The sequence below is a fragment of the Juglans microcarpa x Juglans regia genome, chromosome 7D, assembly GCF_004785595.1.
Source record: "Juglans microcarpa x Juglans regia isolate MS1-56 chromosome 7D, Jm3101_v1.0, whole genome shotgun sequence".
NCBI classification, from domain to species: Eukaryota; Viridiplantae; Streptophyta; class Magnoliopsida; order Fagales; family Juglandaceae; genus Juglans; species Juglans microcarpa x Juglans regia.
Window position 1 is genome coordinate 8,000,145 of NC_054606.1, and position 18,247 is coordinate 8,018,391.

Below are 18,247 nucleotides of genomic sequence, written 5' to 3' on the forward strand. Positions count from 1 at the left end.
CTTCATTGTCAACTGAAACTGTCCAGATGTTGTTATGTGGGTCTGATTGGGTTAGAGCATTATATGAGCTTAAAAGATCATCAACAAATTCTACAAATGTAATCTATTTATTTAAACTGCCTGTTGCTTTTTTACTATTTTATTCTTACTATTATTAATTTATTTACAAAAATACTAATGCCTGTTTTTTTCTTGTCAATAGAAGGATATTCCATCAGAAACTTAGATTCTCTTGTCATAGCCATAGGCCCATACAGACTCAGATTCTTTTTTTATTTATTTAATTTATGGAACATTTGGGCAGCTTACTAGTTTTATCTGGTCTGTATTGTTTAATCTATATGATTTGCTATCTGATATTTGGACAGTTTTGTTCTATCTGTTTTTTTTTTGGGATGATATGAGTCATAACAATTCAGGTAATTTCTAAGTTCTAATTCCCCACCATCCAAATTTCCTAAATTTCTTTAAATGACAAATTAAATTTTGCATTGCAAACATCTCTTGACAATATTTTCAAGTTAAAAGTACTTGAATAATGATGCAAGGGAATAAAAATGATATTAATATTTTTATTGTATTAGTGTGTGCAGGTTGTCATGGTGATTTTCTTAAAATTTGGGAACTTGCTGACTTCTGTCATGGTGAACTCAGATTTTGTATAAGTTTGGTATTTTCCTGTCATTGTGATTTTGATTAATTTTTGTTAGTGCAATCTGCAATTGTCTGGCTGATTTTGTTGAACTTTGGTAACTTGTTCTGATTTGTGAACTTGTTTTGGTTAGTTCTCTGCTGATTTTTTCTGGTTATTTTTGTTGGACTGTGGTAACTTGTTGTAAACTTTTTTTGGTAACTGCAGTTGTCTGTCTTGGTTGTCTGGCTGATTTTGCTGAACTTTTGTAACTTGTTGTTTCCTTGTTGTGAACTTGTTACTGAACTTGTAACTTCTTTGATAACTTATTTGGTAACTGTCTGTGGTATTAGTGTATGCCTATTGAGTATTGCATATTGTTGCTTGTTGGTTGGCAGATTCGATTGTTCTTGTGGGCCTGTGGCTGAATGACTGGTAATTGCCTGTTGCATTAGTCTATGCCTATTGAAGTTGTCAACTTGTCTACCTAACAGTTTGTTGTCTGGCTGATATGAGTCATGCCTATTGCTGGGTCGCTGTTTTGGATCTGTTCTGTGGTAACTGCATAGTCTGCATTTGGTAATTGCAGTTGGTAACTTAGCTGAATCCCTGATGCACATCTATCTGATTTTGTTTTTATTAATCTTGCTGACTTCTGTGACTGTCATGGTGATTTCAAATTTCAATGAATCTGAATCTCTAATGCACATATTTGTTTATGAGATTGTTTGTATAATTGTATTGTGTAACTTGTTAGAGATATGCCATTGATTTTTTAGGTAAATTAAGTTTTGCATTTTCTGTCAAACATCCATTGACAGTATTACTAAGTTAACAGTACTTGAGCAAGGGATTAAAAATAACCTTGAATTTTTTAGTGTATTAGTGTATGCAGGGCAACAATGTCAAGATTTCTAGCTCCATTCACCAACAAATGAGGACTTCATTCATTTCACAGCCCATTTTTTTTTTTATCATAATGTATCTTATTTCATAATTTATTGTTGTAATTTGTAAAGTATTTTTTGATTCACTAGTTCCATTATGATGTAAAAATTAAAAATGTAATTTAATGTACCATAGGTCCATAGCCATAATACTCTTGAAGGTTTTATGATGTAAATTTGTATTTAATTTATTATTTTACTGATACATTTATCTTAATTTTATATTAAATATTTTAGTCTTTAAATTCTGTAATAAGCGAGCGAGTTCAAGCTCGGCTCATTAACAGAACCGAGCTCGAGCTCACTTCCCTTCTATACGAGTCGAGCTCCGACATTATAATATGTCCGGCTGATAAATGAGCCGAATCCGAGCTTGACTCGAGTAGTGAACGAGCCGAGCTCGCACACCCCAGACTCGCTCAAGCTCGTCTCGTTTACAGGCCTATTCGGCGGTGGGTGGCCTTGTGGGTTTGAGCAAACAAATGAAACGCAGTGTACGCCGTTTACGTCTGGCCTTTTCCAAAGGGAAAATGAATCAGGAAGGTGCAGATCTCGCCACGTGGAAACCACGCATATAATCGGATTGCAAACCTATTTATATTCCACTCTTTATTTCTTCTTTTCTGTTCCGCCCCTCTCTCTCTCTCTGTCTCTCTCTCTCCTCAGCTCGCTCGCTCGTTCAGTCACACATCCCCCAAACCCTAGAACCCCTCTTCATCCTCAAGCTCTAAAATTTACATGCTTCATTCGGATCTTTGTTCCTGAGATTTTCACCTACTGATTTTGCCGATAAAAATTCACCGATTCGGTAATTCGGGGGTAGTCGGAGCTAGGAAGATTCGGAAATGGCGGCTTCGACGACGAGCAACGTTTATATCCAGGTCATCGAGGATGTCATCAATAAGGTCCGGGATGAGTTCGTGAACAACGGTGGCCCCGGAGAGGACGTTCTCAAGGAGTTTCAAGGAGTAATTTATATTTTCGTTTCTTGGATTTATTTTTCCGTTGCTATTAGGGTGTTACTAATATGTAATTCGTAAAGAAAAAAAAATCTATGAGATTTTTAGTTCTTCGCTTTGAAGAGATCGGGAGGGGAGGGTTTTAGTAAATTGATATGAGGGTTTGATCTGTTAATTTCTACGGATTTGGAGATTTGTAGTCTTTTTAGGGTTAAATTGCTTTATTCGGAAAATATCTCGAGCTTTTGTTTTGTACTTGAGTTGGGTTTAGCTGACTTTGTTTATTTTATGCGAAATTTATAGACTTGGGAGGCGAAAATGATTCAAGCCGGTGTAGTTATTGGTCCAATAGATAGGACCGGTGCACCGAAGCCCACACCTGGGGGTCCTATCACTCCCGTTCACGATCTTAATGTGCCATACGAAGGGACTGAGGAGTATGAAACTCCGACTGCTGAGATGCTCTTTCCTCCGGTGAGTTCATACTTTCTTTTTCCTCATCGAGACAGTATCTGCCTGGTTGTTGATTCTTTTAAAAGTAACTTATGAGTTCAATTGGTGGATAGTTGACGACTTATTTTTTTGGCTTTTCTTTTCTTGAAATGTAGACGCCGTTACAGACTCCCAGTCAGACACCTTTGCCAGGAACAGCAGAAAACTCGATGTATAACATTCCTACTGGACCTAGTGACTATCCTACTCCAGGAAATGATACTGGCGGCAGCGGCGGCGGCAACAACAATAATGAGGCAAAAGGTGGAAGACCTAGTCCCGTCATGGTAAACACTTCAGAGGACCATTTAATTGGGTAGTTTCTGTTGTGAAAGCTTTAATGTCTGATATGACACATAAGTGTTGTTTCTATAGCTATATTTATCTATAAGCTGGCATTGGAGTTGTGGGCAATATACCTATAAAAAATGAAGTTGGGAGGGAATATTATCCCTGGACCCTAGCTGTTTTGTGAGTGGCTGAAGATGTTCCATAGATTATAATTCTCTGTTATGGTTTAAAAGCTAATCTATGACAATCCTCTTTATTCTTGTTGCAGCAACCCCCGTCACCTTGGATAAACCAAAGGGCCCCACTTGATGTTAATGTTGGTAAGTATGATGTAAAATAAGTCGTATAGGTGTTTGTATAAGATTTTGAAATAATTAATGTTGTACTGGTGTAGCTTACGTGGAAGGGCGGGATGAGGTGGACAGAGGAGCCTCTCATCAACCCCTGACACAGGTAATCCCTGTTATTACTTCATTTTGCCGAAGAATCTCTGGTTTTCTTTTTAAGAAAACTCATGATTGAAGATATCTGGATGACTAAGGTGTATACATCTCATTTTTGGCCTGTGTTCTTTGAATATATTGGCATATATAAATGTATGCGTATTTCTTTTGAAAAAATATATCGATGTATTTATTTTTGTCTAGGATCAATGATGCTACCTTGTTTTGTTAGTTCTAACCATTTGAGAAATATTCAGGACTTCTTTGTGGCTCCTTCTGGAAAGCGAAAACGTGAGGATTTTTCTTCGCAGTATCATGCTGGTGGATTCATACCTCAACAAGATGGGGCTGGGGATGCTACATTAGAGGTGTTTGAGATTAAGGTTTGTCTTTCTCTGTCATTTTTGGATGGTAATGTTGAATACTTCTTTGAAGAATCTGGTTATTTTGAGTTATTTAAAGGGTTCATTTCTCAGAGAAACTTGAATTCACTTGTCTGAATATTGGATTTAAATTTAATCGCAATAATTTGGACGGAATCTTCCTAGCATTGGAAGATAGGTTTAAGAAGGTAAGCTTGGGATTCTGTTTTTTTATTTTTATTTTTTTTTTAAAAAAACTACGTACTTGGTTGGAAGTCCTTTAGTAGGATGCTTGGAGTTGACTAAGAATCTTTTAAAAGGGTACAAAGCTGGGCATACAATAGAATAGTGATATTCATATATTGAGTCCAGGTGGCAGATAATGTCAGATCAATTTAAGTTTAGTTTTAGAATAGCTGCTCTAGATGGAATGGTTTGAAGTTCTACTGACCTTGCTGATGAGGTGTTAGATGAGATGGAGATACTAAACACGGACAAAGTAGGGAGAAATTGTCAGAAATAGAATTGACAGAGTGGCTGTAAAAGTCTTTTTCATAAAACATTTTAGGGAGCAGAATCCTTTGGGAATGAATGGGAAGAGAAAAAGCTATCACCTGCTTAATTGTTATGTTCACAAGGTTGTAATGTTCGGTGGGATGACTTTCCTACTAACTGAATCCTGCTGAGTCAAAGCTTTCCATACAAAGCACAGTTGAGATATCCCTTGCAGAACTATGTGAATTTCTTTTAAGCAGTTAGTTTTGGATTAGCTAGATTAGTTAGCACTAGAAATAATTTGGGGACTTTTTGCCTTTTTCCGTAGTTCTAGATGTGGTTCAAACTTGACTATGTTTGCTATGTTTGGCTAATGGATTGGAGGGACTTTTTGCCTTTTTCCGTAGTTCTAGAAGTGGTTCAAACTTGATGATGTTTGCTAATGTTGGGATTCTGGGCTAATATCATGAAGTTCTCTAATGGGTCAGTCACAGTGATTGATTCAATCATTAACTATTTTCGAATTATCCCTTTTTGGGGTTTTATTTGACCTGGTATATTTGGAGCATCATACTGGGTAATAATTTTGTTGAAAAAAAGTGAGGACATATATTGTTGCATGATGCAACGTTTTTTTGATGAGTAGAAGGAATATAGTGTTGCATGATGTAACTTTTTAGTAAAAGAATTGTTGCATGATACAACTTGTAGTAACTTTATCTGTATGAATTTGAGTTTAGGTGGAAAACAGAAAGATCCTTCTATAATGGCATCGCTTCTGCATTTTTTTTTATTATTTATTTAAGGACTTCGGCAATTTTGGAATGCATATCCCTCTGTATTGCTTGCCTTCTTGTTAATTCAATGGAGTCTGAGATTCAGTTATTGGTAACCTTTCAGGTAAGTGGAGGGAGCGCATCTCTGGGCGGACATTGCATAGTCACCACTGCAAATAAAGAGACCTTGGCGTATGTCAGAGAATCTAGTTCAAAGATTCCTCAACTTGATGGACCAATTCCTGATCCTTATGATGACGTTCTGTCTACTCCCAACGTATGGTTCTATTACTTTTAAGACACGTATGCCGAAAATAGTTTCTTTTTTATTGTTTTTCTTCTCTAATATATGAATATGCATGTCTCTGCCGTGCACATCAACTATGATGAGTAAAACCTTATGTTTGAAGCCTCTTCATTGGGGGTAGTTGATATAGACTGATCATGCGCTCTGATTGCAGACTTATCCTTCTAAGATATTTCTAAAAGTCCTCCATTTTTCGTTTGCCTCTTTAAAGGAGATTACTGGCTGATCAGAATTGTGTGGTCTCTTCCTTCAAATGCGTGTGTGGATTGTGCGCTTTAAGTTTTGTAGATTACAACATTGGTCCAGATCCTGATGCTGTTTGTTGGGAAAAGGGTGGGGGGATTGTTTCTGGCAATAAACTCTAGCTCAAATGGCATCTTTTTTATAAGAATACGGTGGATAGTGAGGTCATGAGTTCAAAACTCAATAGATAAATTTGCTACTTGTCAATTAAAATATATTGTTTTTGGTTGAATAAATGACCCTCTAACTAAGAGATGTTTTACCTTTGCACCTAAACCACCAACATTGAATCTTGACTGTTGGAGCTTGACCGATAATGAATATTGTAACTTTTTGGTAGCTTGAGGGCAATGTGTCAGTGTTAGTAGTTTGGGATACAAAGTTTCCTATAAAAAAAAAAAGTAGTTTGGGATACAAAGTGTAGAACACCTATTAGTTGGACAGTGAAAAGTGTATTTCCGCTTTCTTATTTTTCCTCCCACTGTCTTCTTGATGAACAAAAGATGATTTTTTTGGGGATAAAAGGTGCCATGATATTTGAGTGCTCATGGAAGGACTTGTTTCTCTATTGTATTGCCTGGAGTATGCCATGGATCTTGATCATGTATAATAAAAATTCGTATTGATTTAAATTTGCCTTTTTAAGTCATTTTCAGATGAAAATTTTACATTTAAAATTTTTTGGAAGTTGGGATTAGCGGAAAGTTCAGTTTGTAGGTGGCCTGGATCTTGGACAGATTGATTAAATGATTTAGATTAATCCAAATATTCTTTCTGCTACTTACCCCAAAAGAAAAAAAAAAAAGAAAAAAAAGAAAAAGATTCTTGGGTTCTCAATCTTGTTTTCGAATGAATTGATAATTTTGCCGACGTGCTCTTTACAGTAATTATTGAATATGATTGGATGGTCTCTCTCCCCGTAGGCATTTTTTAAGTTCTCATTTCTCACTAGTTGCTACATTCTTGTCCCCCTTCTCGTCCTACAGATATACAATTATCAAGGAGTTTACAATGAAGACTACAACATAGCAAATACACCTGCTCCTACAGGTAAACCTTGTTGGTTGTGTTTGATATCATGAAACACCTGCTCCCACTGGTAAATGTTGTGGTTTGTGTTAGATATCATGATAAAACACCTGTTCCCACTGGTAAATATTGTGGTTTGCATTAGATATCATGATAACACACCTGCTCCCAATGGTTAAAATTGGTACTTATAAAAAAAGAAAATTTTGAAATTGGTGTGCTTAAGTTGATTTGCTAATGTTGGAGCTGCCTGTTATGTGTTTATTTCAGACATTCCAGCAGGTACTCCTGCTGTAGTTGCTCAAAATGATGTTGTAGAGGATGATGATGATGAACCCCCATTGAATGAAAATGATGATGATGATTTGGATGATGTGGACGAAGGAGAGGAGCAGAACACACAGCATTTGGTTTTGGCTCAGTTTGATAAGGTATTTCACTCTCTGCGTGTGTGCGCACACGCATGGCCATTCATAATTCATACTATATTTAATCTCGAGTACCTGTTGTTTCATCATAAAATACATGATATTTTTGGATGGGTAGGTGACACGTACCAAGAGCAGATGGAAATGCTTACTGAAGGATGGCATTATGCACATAAACAATAAGGACATTCTCTTTAACAAGGTCAGTTTTTTTTTTACCCTACCCTTCGTTCTACCACGACTCACTTCGTTTGTAATTGACTGAACATGTAAGTCAGCTACAAAGACCAGCCAATTCATCCCACAAGCCTCTTCTCGCTGTATTAGAGTTGGGTCCATAAACACTGACAAAAGACCATTGATAACCGTCTTCCACATTCTAGAAAGAAGTAGCCACCATATATTCCCCCACACAATTCTCCATCTTTTCCACCACCTTTTTATCCCACATTACCAAGATGCCTCCTGAAGCCCCCTTAGATGACAAATACCACCATCCCACATGGCAACAGTTCCACAAACTCTGTATGGTGTTTTGGGAGATGACTTCCAATTTTGTCTCTTGTAAACATACGACATCAACTTTCCACCCGCAAAGCTGATTTCGTACTTTGGTGTGCTTCTCTAGTTCATTCAAACCCCTGGCATGCATGCAATTAAGGGCTTGTTTGGACACAAAGATGGTCTCATCTCATGATTACAACTGTCTCAAATTTCCATACAAAATGTAATAAACAATTCAACTTTTTTAAATCCCAAAATAATAATTAAAAAATAATATTCCAACAATATTTTATTCAACTAATTTAAAATCATCTCATTTTATCTTATCTCATCTCACTAGCTATCGTAACGAGCCGTAAGATAAACAATATTAGACTGTTTGGCAGCCAACTATTGGTCAACTGCATGCATGCATGGGTTACTGGATATTGGTTTTTAACAATTTTTTTCTTTTTGAGCAAATGCAGGCAACAGGAGAATTTGAGTTCTGATTTTGTTGGAGATAGTCTATTTTGCCATTTTCTGGCAGTTGCTTTTGAACAGAAAATCCAGAGGAGGGGGACACGGTGGGTTTAGTAATTTTTATTTAATTATTATTATTGAGAACTTGAGGAAAGAGGGAGATGCTTGAATACGTTCCAAGACTGAGATGGGATGGGATGCTCTCATTTAAAACAGAAAGAACGGGGGTGGGATGGATGTTGGCCTGTTGTACATAAAGCAAATGAGCTTTTTCGGCCTTCAAACAGATGGTTGCCCAAGGCGTTTGCATAAGTTTGTGGTTTATCTTATGGAATGAAGATATATGTCCATTCCCTCTCTACATTTGGACATTTTGGTTAATTTGCGAATTGCAGTCTGTTCAATTACATTTGTATTGCTGCTTAATCAGTTTGGTTGTAAACCAATGTGAACTCCCAATTTGATTTTTTCCCTTGTACCTACCTATATATTTTAGGCTACTAGCCTTACCCATCAAAACGCCCCTTGCATGTGTTGCAGCTTTTATACCCTCTCCTTATAAGAGGAGGTAAAGGTATCAGCATGACTTTCAATTATGTACAGGATGCCCTGTTTCTGCTTCACTTGATATAGTATTGTAAATTGTGGAGTTTTATGTTCACCCACCACCAAAATGTGGGGAAGCAGGTTGACAGTAAAAAGTCTTTAATTGCAAACCCATCCACCCGAAGACCTTTTGCCATTGTGCCATGTACAAGTATCATAGGATTGAAAAAAGAAGAAAAAAAGTATCGTAGGATTGAAAAAAGAAGAAAAAAAGGAATGCAAAGGGGTAGAGTGGCAATTCGTGTTTGTGGGTCGTGTCAAGTTATAGACATTCGAGTATATGGGTTAACTCGAACTCGATCCGTTAGGCTAAACATATCATACCTCAAATCTTAACATGATCTATTTAAATAGTAGGTTGTATCGTGTAATTCGTTTTGACTTATTTAATAATTAATTAGAAATGGGTATTAACATGATATGACTCATTTCAACACAATTCATGTAAATGGATTTAACTAACTTACATAACCCATTGGATCCGACTAACATAGTTTTATATAAAAGTTAAATGATTTTATATAAAAGTCAAAATTTATATTTATTAATAGCAATAATATTTATATATAAAAAAAGAATAAGACTACCTACTAATAAAAAAAATCAATATTTTTTAAATTTGAACGTATAATAAAACCAAAATTTTCACTTAAAATATATAAAATGTGTCTGACGAATGTGTGTAAATTCATTAGTTGGAAACAACCTCACATCTTTCTTGCAGAAATCAAGGATGAAAGCCATCCGTGGATGCCATATTCAAGAAAAATGAAGCAAAACAAGCAGAAAAAGATCAATGGTCGAGTGGGGGAGGGAAGGGGAGGATCCCTATCTGCAAATTCACACTGGCAACAAAATATCACTGCACATTGTCCACCAGCAAGCACTGTGATTGAAAGCAAGTAAACAAGGCCTCAGGCTCAGTGAAGATGGGCACAGCCGGATGTTGCCACCCACCCCCAGGTGGTAAGGCTTTACTTCTCTTCGCACCATTGTCTTCTTCCTCATTACTGCCACTCTTCCCCGATCTTATTTCTAATGTCTTCGGCAATGGTTGTGGGGATAGAATAAGTGGCGACAGAAATGGAATTGCCTTCGAAGTTTCACCATAGACAGCAACCTTGTCAAGCTGGAGAGATGCTGGGGCCTGCTTCTGTAGCCTCGTCGGGGGCTTCCCAACTTTGGCTTTGCCCTCTTTCTGAGACACATTATTGCTCCTGTTCTCCATTTGGTTTATTGGATTTTCCGAAACTCTGACAAGAAACTTTTGGTCTCTCTATCTCTGTTTCCCTCACACACACACACACACAAATTCAGTCAAGGTGCTTATTTGCATAGAATTCAAGGTGTGACAGACAAAGATAAAGAAGACAGAAGAGGGAGGCAGATGCTAATTTTTCTTGGTCCAAGCGGGAACTAAGGAAGTCGGTTATGGTGGGGGGTTAAACAACGAATATTCAATTTTGAATGACAGTTAATAGTAACGGTCATTTCCTTAAATCCGTTTTTCACATTTTCTGGATGGTCAAAGCCATTACTCAACAACAATCTGATTCATATAATTATCCCATAATCGTGACATGCATTTCCTGGCTACACACCAAAACTTCTCGATCTAAAAACATGGGTTTCATTCTCTTAAAAAAACAAAACATGGGTTTCATTAGTTGCAACCTATTAACCAGCATAAGGCTGTTTTCGGTTCAAAATGACATATCTTGAAACATCTTAGTCCTAAGAGAGGCATTTTGTTCTGTACCACCTTGTCCTTTACAACTCATGAGATCATATGATCTATTGATATTTTCGAATTAACATCCTCTTTAAGTCTCTAACGTATTTTTGTATTAATTACTATTTTCAGATTAAATTGTTAGTCTTTACAGGTCTATATTTCTAATTCCATAACGAAATGTTAATCATATAATTTAAAAAAACAGTAATTGTTAGTTAAGAAATTTCGTAAGGAAAACTTTTTCAAATTTTTGGGCATTTTTTATTTCGCTCATCAGAATAAAGTTTTTTTTTTTTTTTTTTTTATTTTATTTTTACGAGTCTTTGGTTTTGGGCTTTTTGTAACCTCTAAACTCTTTGTAAAAAATATTCATCTATTAAAAATGAGGATTTATTGTTTAAATTTTTTCTTTTAAGAAAAGATATTCCATATTATCTATCAGTTCTATTAGTATTGGAAACAATGGTCTCATCTATCAATTGTGATAAGTTTGCAATTCACATCACCAAAACTTTATGACCATGAGAGGCATGCTTGGATATTTGAAGCATCTAGAATTTTGTGAATAGTATTAAAATTGTTTGAGTTAAGATGTTTTATAAGATTTTAAAAAATGAGAGAGAAAAAGTTGAATTATAATATTATAAAGTTAAAAATTATTTGAATATAATTTTTTAATATAATTTTTGTTTTGAAATTTGAAAAGTTGTTTTGCTTTTTATTTTTTATTTTGAAAATTTTAAAATTTGTAATGATTAGATGAAAAAATTAAAAAAATAAAATTAAAAAATATTTTATGTTTGGTTGATGTTTGGGAAAGAAATTATAAAAAGTTTTAAAAATTTATCATCCTATCTCATAAACCTACAAGACCTAAAGTCTCTTGGATGCTTGAATAGAACAATGATCCTCTGGGTGTGCATAGTGTAACGATTAGGTTCGAACTTCGGACTTGAAATATGCAAGTGTAGGCTTCATTTGGTTTATTAACTCCTCTCAATTCATCTCAACTTATCATTACAACTTTTTCAAATTCTAATACAAAATATAATAAACAATTCAATTTTTTCAAATCCTAAAATAATAATAATATTAAAAAATAATATTCTAACAATATTTTATCATCTCAACTTAACTCAACTCAATTCAACTCAACTCACTTCAACATCCAAACACACTCTAAATTGCCAAGATTTGGTGTGCCTTTGAGGCTTCGTTTGGATATAGAAACGGTTTCATTCCATCTCATCATTATAATTTTTTCAAATTTTCACATAAAATATAATAAACAATTCAACATTTTATTTAACTTTCATATAAAACCAACTCATCCCATCTCACTATCTAAAGAGGCAAGCAACCTGGTTTCTGAAGACACTGCATAAATGAAAAATCTAAAAAGATCTCAAGTAGAGTACTAACATGAGTTTTGGAAACGTATATTTATTAAAAGAAATTGTATACATCTACATCATACTCTTCGCATGTTTCTTCTTCCCCTCTCCACCACCAAGTTCTCTGTAAGTTTTATGTGTGCCATGGGTTGACTTGGTCCAAAGTATAGATCCATGATCTAGTAGTTTACTCATGGGATGAGGCAGCCAATTCAACAACCACCTTTAAGGATGGAAACGGTGCTAGACATGGAAGGATCAGAAGATTGGACAAATGATGACGGAGGTGACCATAAGAAATCTAATGTTTCACTACTACTGAATGTACCAAAAGAAGCACTGTCATATGGAATATTCGGCAAATCAGCATCGCCATTCAAAAACTGCATCACTCGCCTCATGCTAGGCCTAGCAGCCGGATTTACATGTGAGCAGAGGAGTCCTATTTTCAAAACCAATACCATTTCCTCCACCACATAATTACCTTCCAATCTAGGATCACTAGCACCGAGGATATCTCCTTTGCTCCAGCACTCAAAGACCCAATCAACCAAAACTAATTCTTCAGACATCCCCATTCGCTCTATTGGCCTCCTTCCACAAGCGACCTCTAGCATGAAAGCCCCAAAAGCATACACATCAGTGTAAGTGGTTGCCCTCCCCGTTCTAGTAAGTTCCGGAGCCAAATAACCGACAGTCCCAGCCACAAGCGTAGTTTGTGAATTTGTGTCATGGTCATATAATCTGGCAAGGCCAAAATCACCTAGCCTTCCATTCATTTCATTATCTAATAGGACATTGCCCGCTTTTATATCTCTGTGTATAACAATCTGTTCCCACCCTTCATGGAGGTAAAGAAGGCCAGATGCTACTCCCCTGAGGATTTGAAATCTTTGAAGCCAATTAAGGTGTCTTCTTCCATTGCTGTATAAGAACCTGTCAAGACTTCCATGGGGCATATAATCATAGATCAAGAGGAGTTCTCCCTTGCGCCGGCAATAGCCCAAGAGCCTCACCAAGTTCCTATGTCTCAATCTTCCCATGCTGATGATCTCAGCCACAAACTCCTTCATCCCCTGTTGGGAATCATGGGAGACTCTCTTGACTGCAATTTGCTCGTTAGAAGGAAGTGTTCCTCTATAAACCTTTCCAAAACCTCCTTCTCCAATAATCTCTTTGGCTTTGAAACCTTTGGTTGCCTTGTAGAGACTATTATAGCTGAACCTGTGAGTACCATACTCACTTTCCCACTCTTCACGTACTTCTTCAAATTTCTTCCTCCTAAAATAGTATGCAGCTCCAGTTATCGTTATCAGCACAACCACTACTACTATGAGAAGAGCCCGGATCACTACTATTCGTTTCTCTTTTTGTTTCCTGCCTGGGGGAAGTGTAGGGAGTCTCGAAATGTCGAGGCTTTGTGCTTGCCCACTTTTATTAAAGCTCCATCCAAGAATGTAGTGGTCACTTGCAACTGTACCTGTGGAAGCAGAGAAACCAACATACATAGATTCCAACACGATCTCAGACAGATTGATCGGCCTTGACAAGAGAGGCCAGTTTGGTTTGGGGGTTCTAATTGGGGCCAGTGTTACATTCAACAACTTTTCTGCTTCGTCATAGTCTATCCAAAGTTGCATTGGATTCCCACTTATGAGCTCCAAGCTTATATTCCTCCTTTCGTCATTGGAATAATATGTTGCAGGAGCTGATTCAAGTGATCTTAGGTCATTCACATCAATTCCCACATGGTTGTTGTCAATATCTTCAAATTCAGCACTCTCAACAGGATCAAGCTCGATGGCCAATATGTGGTTGGAAGTATGACCGTTATTTGAAAAATTGAAGAGTCCCAGGTATGCCGCTGTTGTAGCATCAAAGTTCCTCGAGGGACTGATGGCGAAGGCTATGCCATGTCCACCGAGTTCTGGTTCTTGAGGAACCATGGCAAACACAATGTTTGTAGAAAATGAAAGAGACGAAATCGTGCTGAACTTTACAGGAAATTGGTAGAAAGCATAACCAACTTGCTGGTTTGAAATGTTGGTTAGCTGCAACAGACCATTAGGGTGAATTTTTGCGCTTCCATCAAGAGATAGATTGGCTTGACTGAAGCCATTGTAGATGAATTGGCTTTCATCTTGAGCAAAGTTCAAGGGAATATTGGATACATAGAGAATCATTAGAAGATGAAGTGATCTAAGAACTATAGCCATTGGGAAAAGTGGGAAGATGGTGCCTTTCTGTGACAGAGGTATTTCACTTGTTCAAATGTCTCAAACTCCTGAGAAATGAAATGAGTTTTTTTCTTTGCCAATGTGCCATGGTATAGTCAGCATCTGTGTTCCCATTGGTAACCAGTCAATTATTTTGATTTGAAGAGTAGTTTTGACAACTTCTCAATTTGATTGCACAAATGTCATTTCGATCACCCTAATATATACTCTTTGCATTTATCTACACACATGCTCAAGACTTTGGATGTCCTGGTTTATTTGTTCTGGGTTTCGACGTGCCGCCTTGACTTTCATTTATCTACACAAAGAACCCCACTAGATGAACGTACGCTTGATTAAGCGGTTGAGATAGAGATGATTTGTTTTCAAATGGACTTTTTTTCTTTATGAATAGTCCTCTGGATATGCCAGCAAAAAATATCTGAGTTGCCATTTCCATAGTCATGAGTGACGTCCAGACCAACTACCCTCCGAAGAGTATAGAGATTAGAGGATCAACTAGAATCTGCGATGAGGGATTGCTTTCCATGGCAAAAACAGAACAGTCTCAACTTTGGTCATATCATTTTGGTCAATAACCTAAAAAGTTGTGTATGACCTTTGCTGAATCCCAAGAACCTCCAAGCAAGTGGTAATACCATATGTAGTTTTAGCATGCCTGAAGGTCAATGGCAGAGAAAAATTGCCGAAGAAATAAACTCGCGCTCAATGGATGTAGTTTCTATTATATTCTTTTAAGGGCTTTTATGAGTGCTATTTTTTAGGGGTCTTTTTATTTTTATGGGCTTTGGGTGGCATAAGAGGTTTTTATCTATATGATTGGTTTACATGGTCTAGAATGGGGAAAGCGGTGCCACTCGTTTGATTTAACTGATCCATCCTGAGGGCCTGAACGAGAAGTGTTATAACTATAAAGAGAATTCATAAAAATAAATTTACTTATTTATATGATTTTATATAATATATTAGATCTATTTTTTAATAAAAATAATTTTATTTTTATAATTTAACATACCACATCAAACTGCATCAGTTTATAAATTTATTTTTATATATATTATCTCATTACGGTTGAAACCTTTCTCTTCTAATGATACATGTATCTTTGAAATCTCTTGACTTCACTTTTAAAAATATAAATTCAATAACAGGAAAGGTTCACATGTCGTTGCATTGATTTCGACATTTTTGAATTTACAGATCTGTAGAAACAGTTTATTGGTAAACATGTACAACTTTTTCAAACATTACTGGAAATGATTTATGCAAACTACTTATTGATTCCTAAAATTACTACACAGAAAAATTTGTTTCAGTATTAACAGTTGCATTTCTCTCTCAATTGGCTTGGAGTATTCTTCCTCTATTTTCTTCTTCCCCAACTACAATAGAGAAAAAAGACTGAGATATGGATTATTTTGCCATAAAGAAAAGAGGGCTACATCCATGAAGAGATGTCGTAAAAGTAAATTCATTATAAACTAATGTGACTTAATGTGATATGTTTGATTGTAAAATTCTTTTTCCTATAAAGTAGATTCAGATCCTCTTGCAAAGCACATATATCCATTGCACCAAGTTACTCCTTACCACCGAATATTGTATGGATCTAGCATTGTATGAGTGAGGGGTTTTTTTCCCCTATCGATCCATAGGGCAAGCCCACGAGGGGCCACTAGGAAGTAAGTCAGAAAGCTTGATTGAGACCAACAACCCTCCTCTAAAAGTAGTCAGTGGGCTTCTACAAAGTACTCGGCTCATGAGCGAAACTCATCCACGAAGTAACCCATGCGTCGGGAAAGTAGACAGTAAGGGCCAATGAGACTCATCGCCCTGTCATCTCCTCTATGACACCTTGCCCCAATGAACCTGTGCAGGCAGGTGGACGAAAAGTATGGAGAACCATTGATCTCCTTACCGTAGGCATGAGGGGCTTAACAGGGAACGTCCGCAGAGTAAAGTGAGTTAGGGAGCCACGCCACATTAATGACACCACTGCTCGGACTCTACGCCACATTAATGATGCCACCCCAAAAGCAACACCGCATTAAATGATTCTAACAAATGAACTGTGGAAAGGACATAAGTTCATTAAAGTCAGGGATAGGTTATCCTCACCCAAAACCTAATATAAAAGCCGACTCTTAGATACAAAGAACTCTTTGTAATTCTTCTAAATTTACGCAAAAACTACTAAGGAGATATACTGACTTTAGCATCAGAGACTCCTCAGCCACCACCAAGGCCCTCATCCTCCGTGTTTGCTTAAAATGTACAGGTGATAGTCGGAAGACCCAAGTTTCTAGAACCCAACCCAAAGGCACGCGAAACACTATGTTAACAGTATGGATCTAGTATATGTATGATCTTAAAATCACTTATCTGAGACCATGTCAAATAATTTCTTATTTCAAAAGGTTAAATTTATAAGAAGAAATTAAATTTAAACATATAATTTATATTCTAACATTAACGAGAAATAGTGAATAATTTATGTTAAGAAAATATTACCAGCTTCCTGCAAACTGGCGGAAGCTGTGCTGGTGAGCTTTTAGCCGAATGTGCATGGGTGGAAATTGACATGTGTAATGATGAGTCTTTAGCAGAACTATCAATTGTAGGTGACTCCTCATTCCAGAGCAAAGTTACAGCTTCTCTCACCTTCTCCACCACACCTATATCCCTAGGAGTGGTACTTTTCCTTGGACTCACTGCATTAGATGTCACATGGGAATTAAGGGCTCTCTAATCTTCCTCAAGCTCAAGTTTATGTTTCAAATACTCCACTGAAACACCCTTATCTCATATTTGATGATCACCGGTACTCATGATGGCATTATTTCTGCTTTGTGCAGCAGCCGGTGCTGACTAAACTCTTGGAGATGTTGCTCCTGAAAAGGTTTGGGTGCTGCTAGGGTTATAACACTGATGCCTTGAAGTTTTGAAGCAATAGCATGGGTTGCATCCGATACTACAGCATATGCTGGTGCTAATGTCTCTGTCACAGTTTTAGTTATTGTCTTGTTTGGAATGCTGCTAGGGTCCTCCTTATTTGCTTCATCACCATGCTTGACACTGCTTGCCAAAACACGCTTCTCAGAAACCACGTGAAATGATCTAGGATGGTGCCTAGTTGTTTCTTTGTACTCGTCAAGAGCAAGCTCCGACTCGTACACTGAAAATAAAACAACTCAGTGAAAAGTAAACATTGGAAGCTAATGTGGCTTAATATAATATTTTAGATATATTTTATAGTAAACAAAAACTTTTACAATCTAATGCACTAAAATAAATTACCATATCAATTCGGGAACTTCAGTTTTATAAAATAGTGAGTCAAACATTTCTTGAAAAGAAAATGTGAGAGCGGATGACTTATATATATATATATATATATATATGTATATGTATATAAAAGAGAAGGGTGAAATGCCATTACTTGGGGCTCCAAGGTATTCGACATCGTCTTCTAGGTCTTCATCGTTGTCTAAGCTGACATCCCAAGAGGGTGTAGAATTACCATCCTTACTCTGCTTCTTTAATTCTTGCTAAGACTAAATATGGCGCAACTTCTTGGCCCTCTCCTTCAGTTTTGTCAAAACTGATGGTTTCTTGTGATGGTGGGAATGATCTTCTTCATAGTCAAGGTGGTTCCCATGTTGGAAATATTTTCAAAATAATATATATTATATTTATTATTAATAATATTTTGTGGATTTATTTTTGAAAGTTATGAATTATTTTGGAAAGAGAGAAATTATAAAAGTTTATGAACTATGGCTTATAGTTATAATAAAATAGGTCTATACCATAACTCGAAGTAGATGATTGTCTTTGTGGTGTCGAATGCTTGAATTGAACAACTGGGAAGAGGTTCAAAACCTCATGGACGCATAGAGTGTATTT

General features: G+C 36.6%; 3 protein-coding genes across 3 annotated transcripts; 1 reads left to right on the forward strand and 2 right to left on the reverse strand.

Annotated features, from left to right (window-relative positions):
• Positions 1 to 2,182: 2,182 nt before the first annotated feature.
• On the forward strand, positions 2,183 to 8,795 carry LOC121239130 (transcription initiation factor IIA large subunit-like). Its single transcript, XM_041136274.1, has 11 exons — positions 2,183 to 2,546; positions 2,841 to 3,011; positions 3,146 to 3,316; positions 3,589 to 3,640; positions 3,715 to 3,773; positions 4,021 to 4,146; positions 5,521 to 5,673; positions 6,933 to 6,996; positions 7,246 to 7,406; positions 7,522 to 7,605; positions 8,375 to 8,795. Exons 1-11 carry the CDS (start codon positions 2,424 to 2,426, stop codon positions 8,396 to 8,398), a joined length of 1,188 nt encoding a protein of 395 aa, XP_040992208.1. The 5' UTR covers positions 2,183 to 2,423; the 3' UTR covers positions 8,399 to 8,795.
• A 254-nt stretch (positions 8,796 to 9,049) lies between these two features.
• Positions 9,050 to 10,714, reverse strand: LOC121239131. The gene has a single exon (XM_041136275.1). The coding sequence runs from the start codon at positions 10,201 to 10,203 to the stop codon at positions 9,835 to 9,837; it is 369 nt and encodes a 122-aa protein (XP_040992209.1). The 5' UTR covers positions 10,204 to 10,714; the 3' UTR covers positions 9,050 to 9,834.
• A 1,429-nt stretch (positions 10,715 to 12,143) lies between these two features.
• On the reverse strand, positions 12,144 to 14,480 carry LOC121239132 (probable L-type lectin-domain containing receptor kinase I.6). The gene has a single exon (XM_041136276.1). The coding sequence runs from the start codon at positions 14,318 to 14,320 to the stop codon at positions 12,317 to 12,319; it is 2,004 nt and encodes a 667-aa protein (XP_040992210.1). The 5' UTR covers positions 14,321 to 14,480; the 3' UTR covers positions 12,144 to 12,316.
• Positions 14,481 to 18,247: the final 3,767 nt, after the last annotated feature.

What these genes read in the sequence shown, in the direction of transcription:
- LOC121239132 (XM_041136276.1), bottom strand. Translation starts at nt 14,320, where the DNA reads ATGGCTATAGTTCTTAGATCACTTCATCTTCTAATGATTCTCTATGTA.
- LOC121239130 (XM_041136274.1), top strand. Translation starts at nt 2,424, where the DNA reads ATGGCGGCTTCGACGACGAGCAACGTTTATATCCAGGTCATCGAGGAT. An exon ending in AAATACACCTGCTCCTACAG is followed by an intron (nt 6,997 to 7,245) that starts GTAAACCTTGTT and finishes TGTTTATTTCAG; the next exon opens with ACATTCCAGCAGGTACTCCT. An exon ending in AGGACATTCTCTTTAACAAG is followed by an intron (nt 7,606 to 8,374) that starts GTCAGTTTTTTT and finishes GAGCAAATGCAG; the next exon opens with GCAACAGGAGAATTTGAGTT.
- LOC121239131 (XM_041136275.1), bottom strand. Translation starts at nt 10,203, where the DNA reads ATGGAGAACAGGAGCAATAATGTGTCTCAGAAAGAGGGCAAAGCCAAA.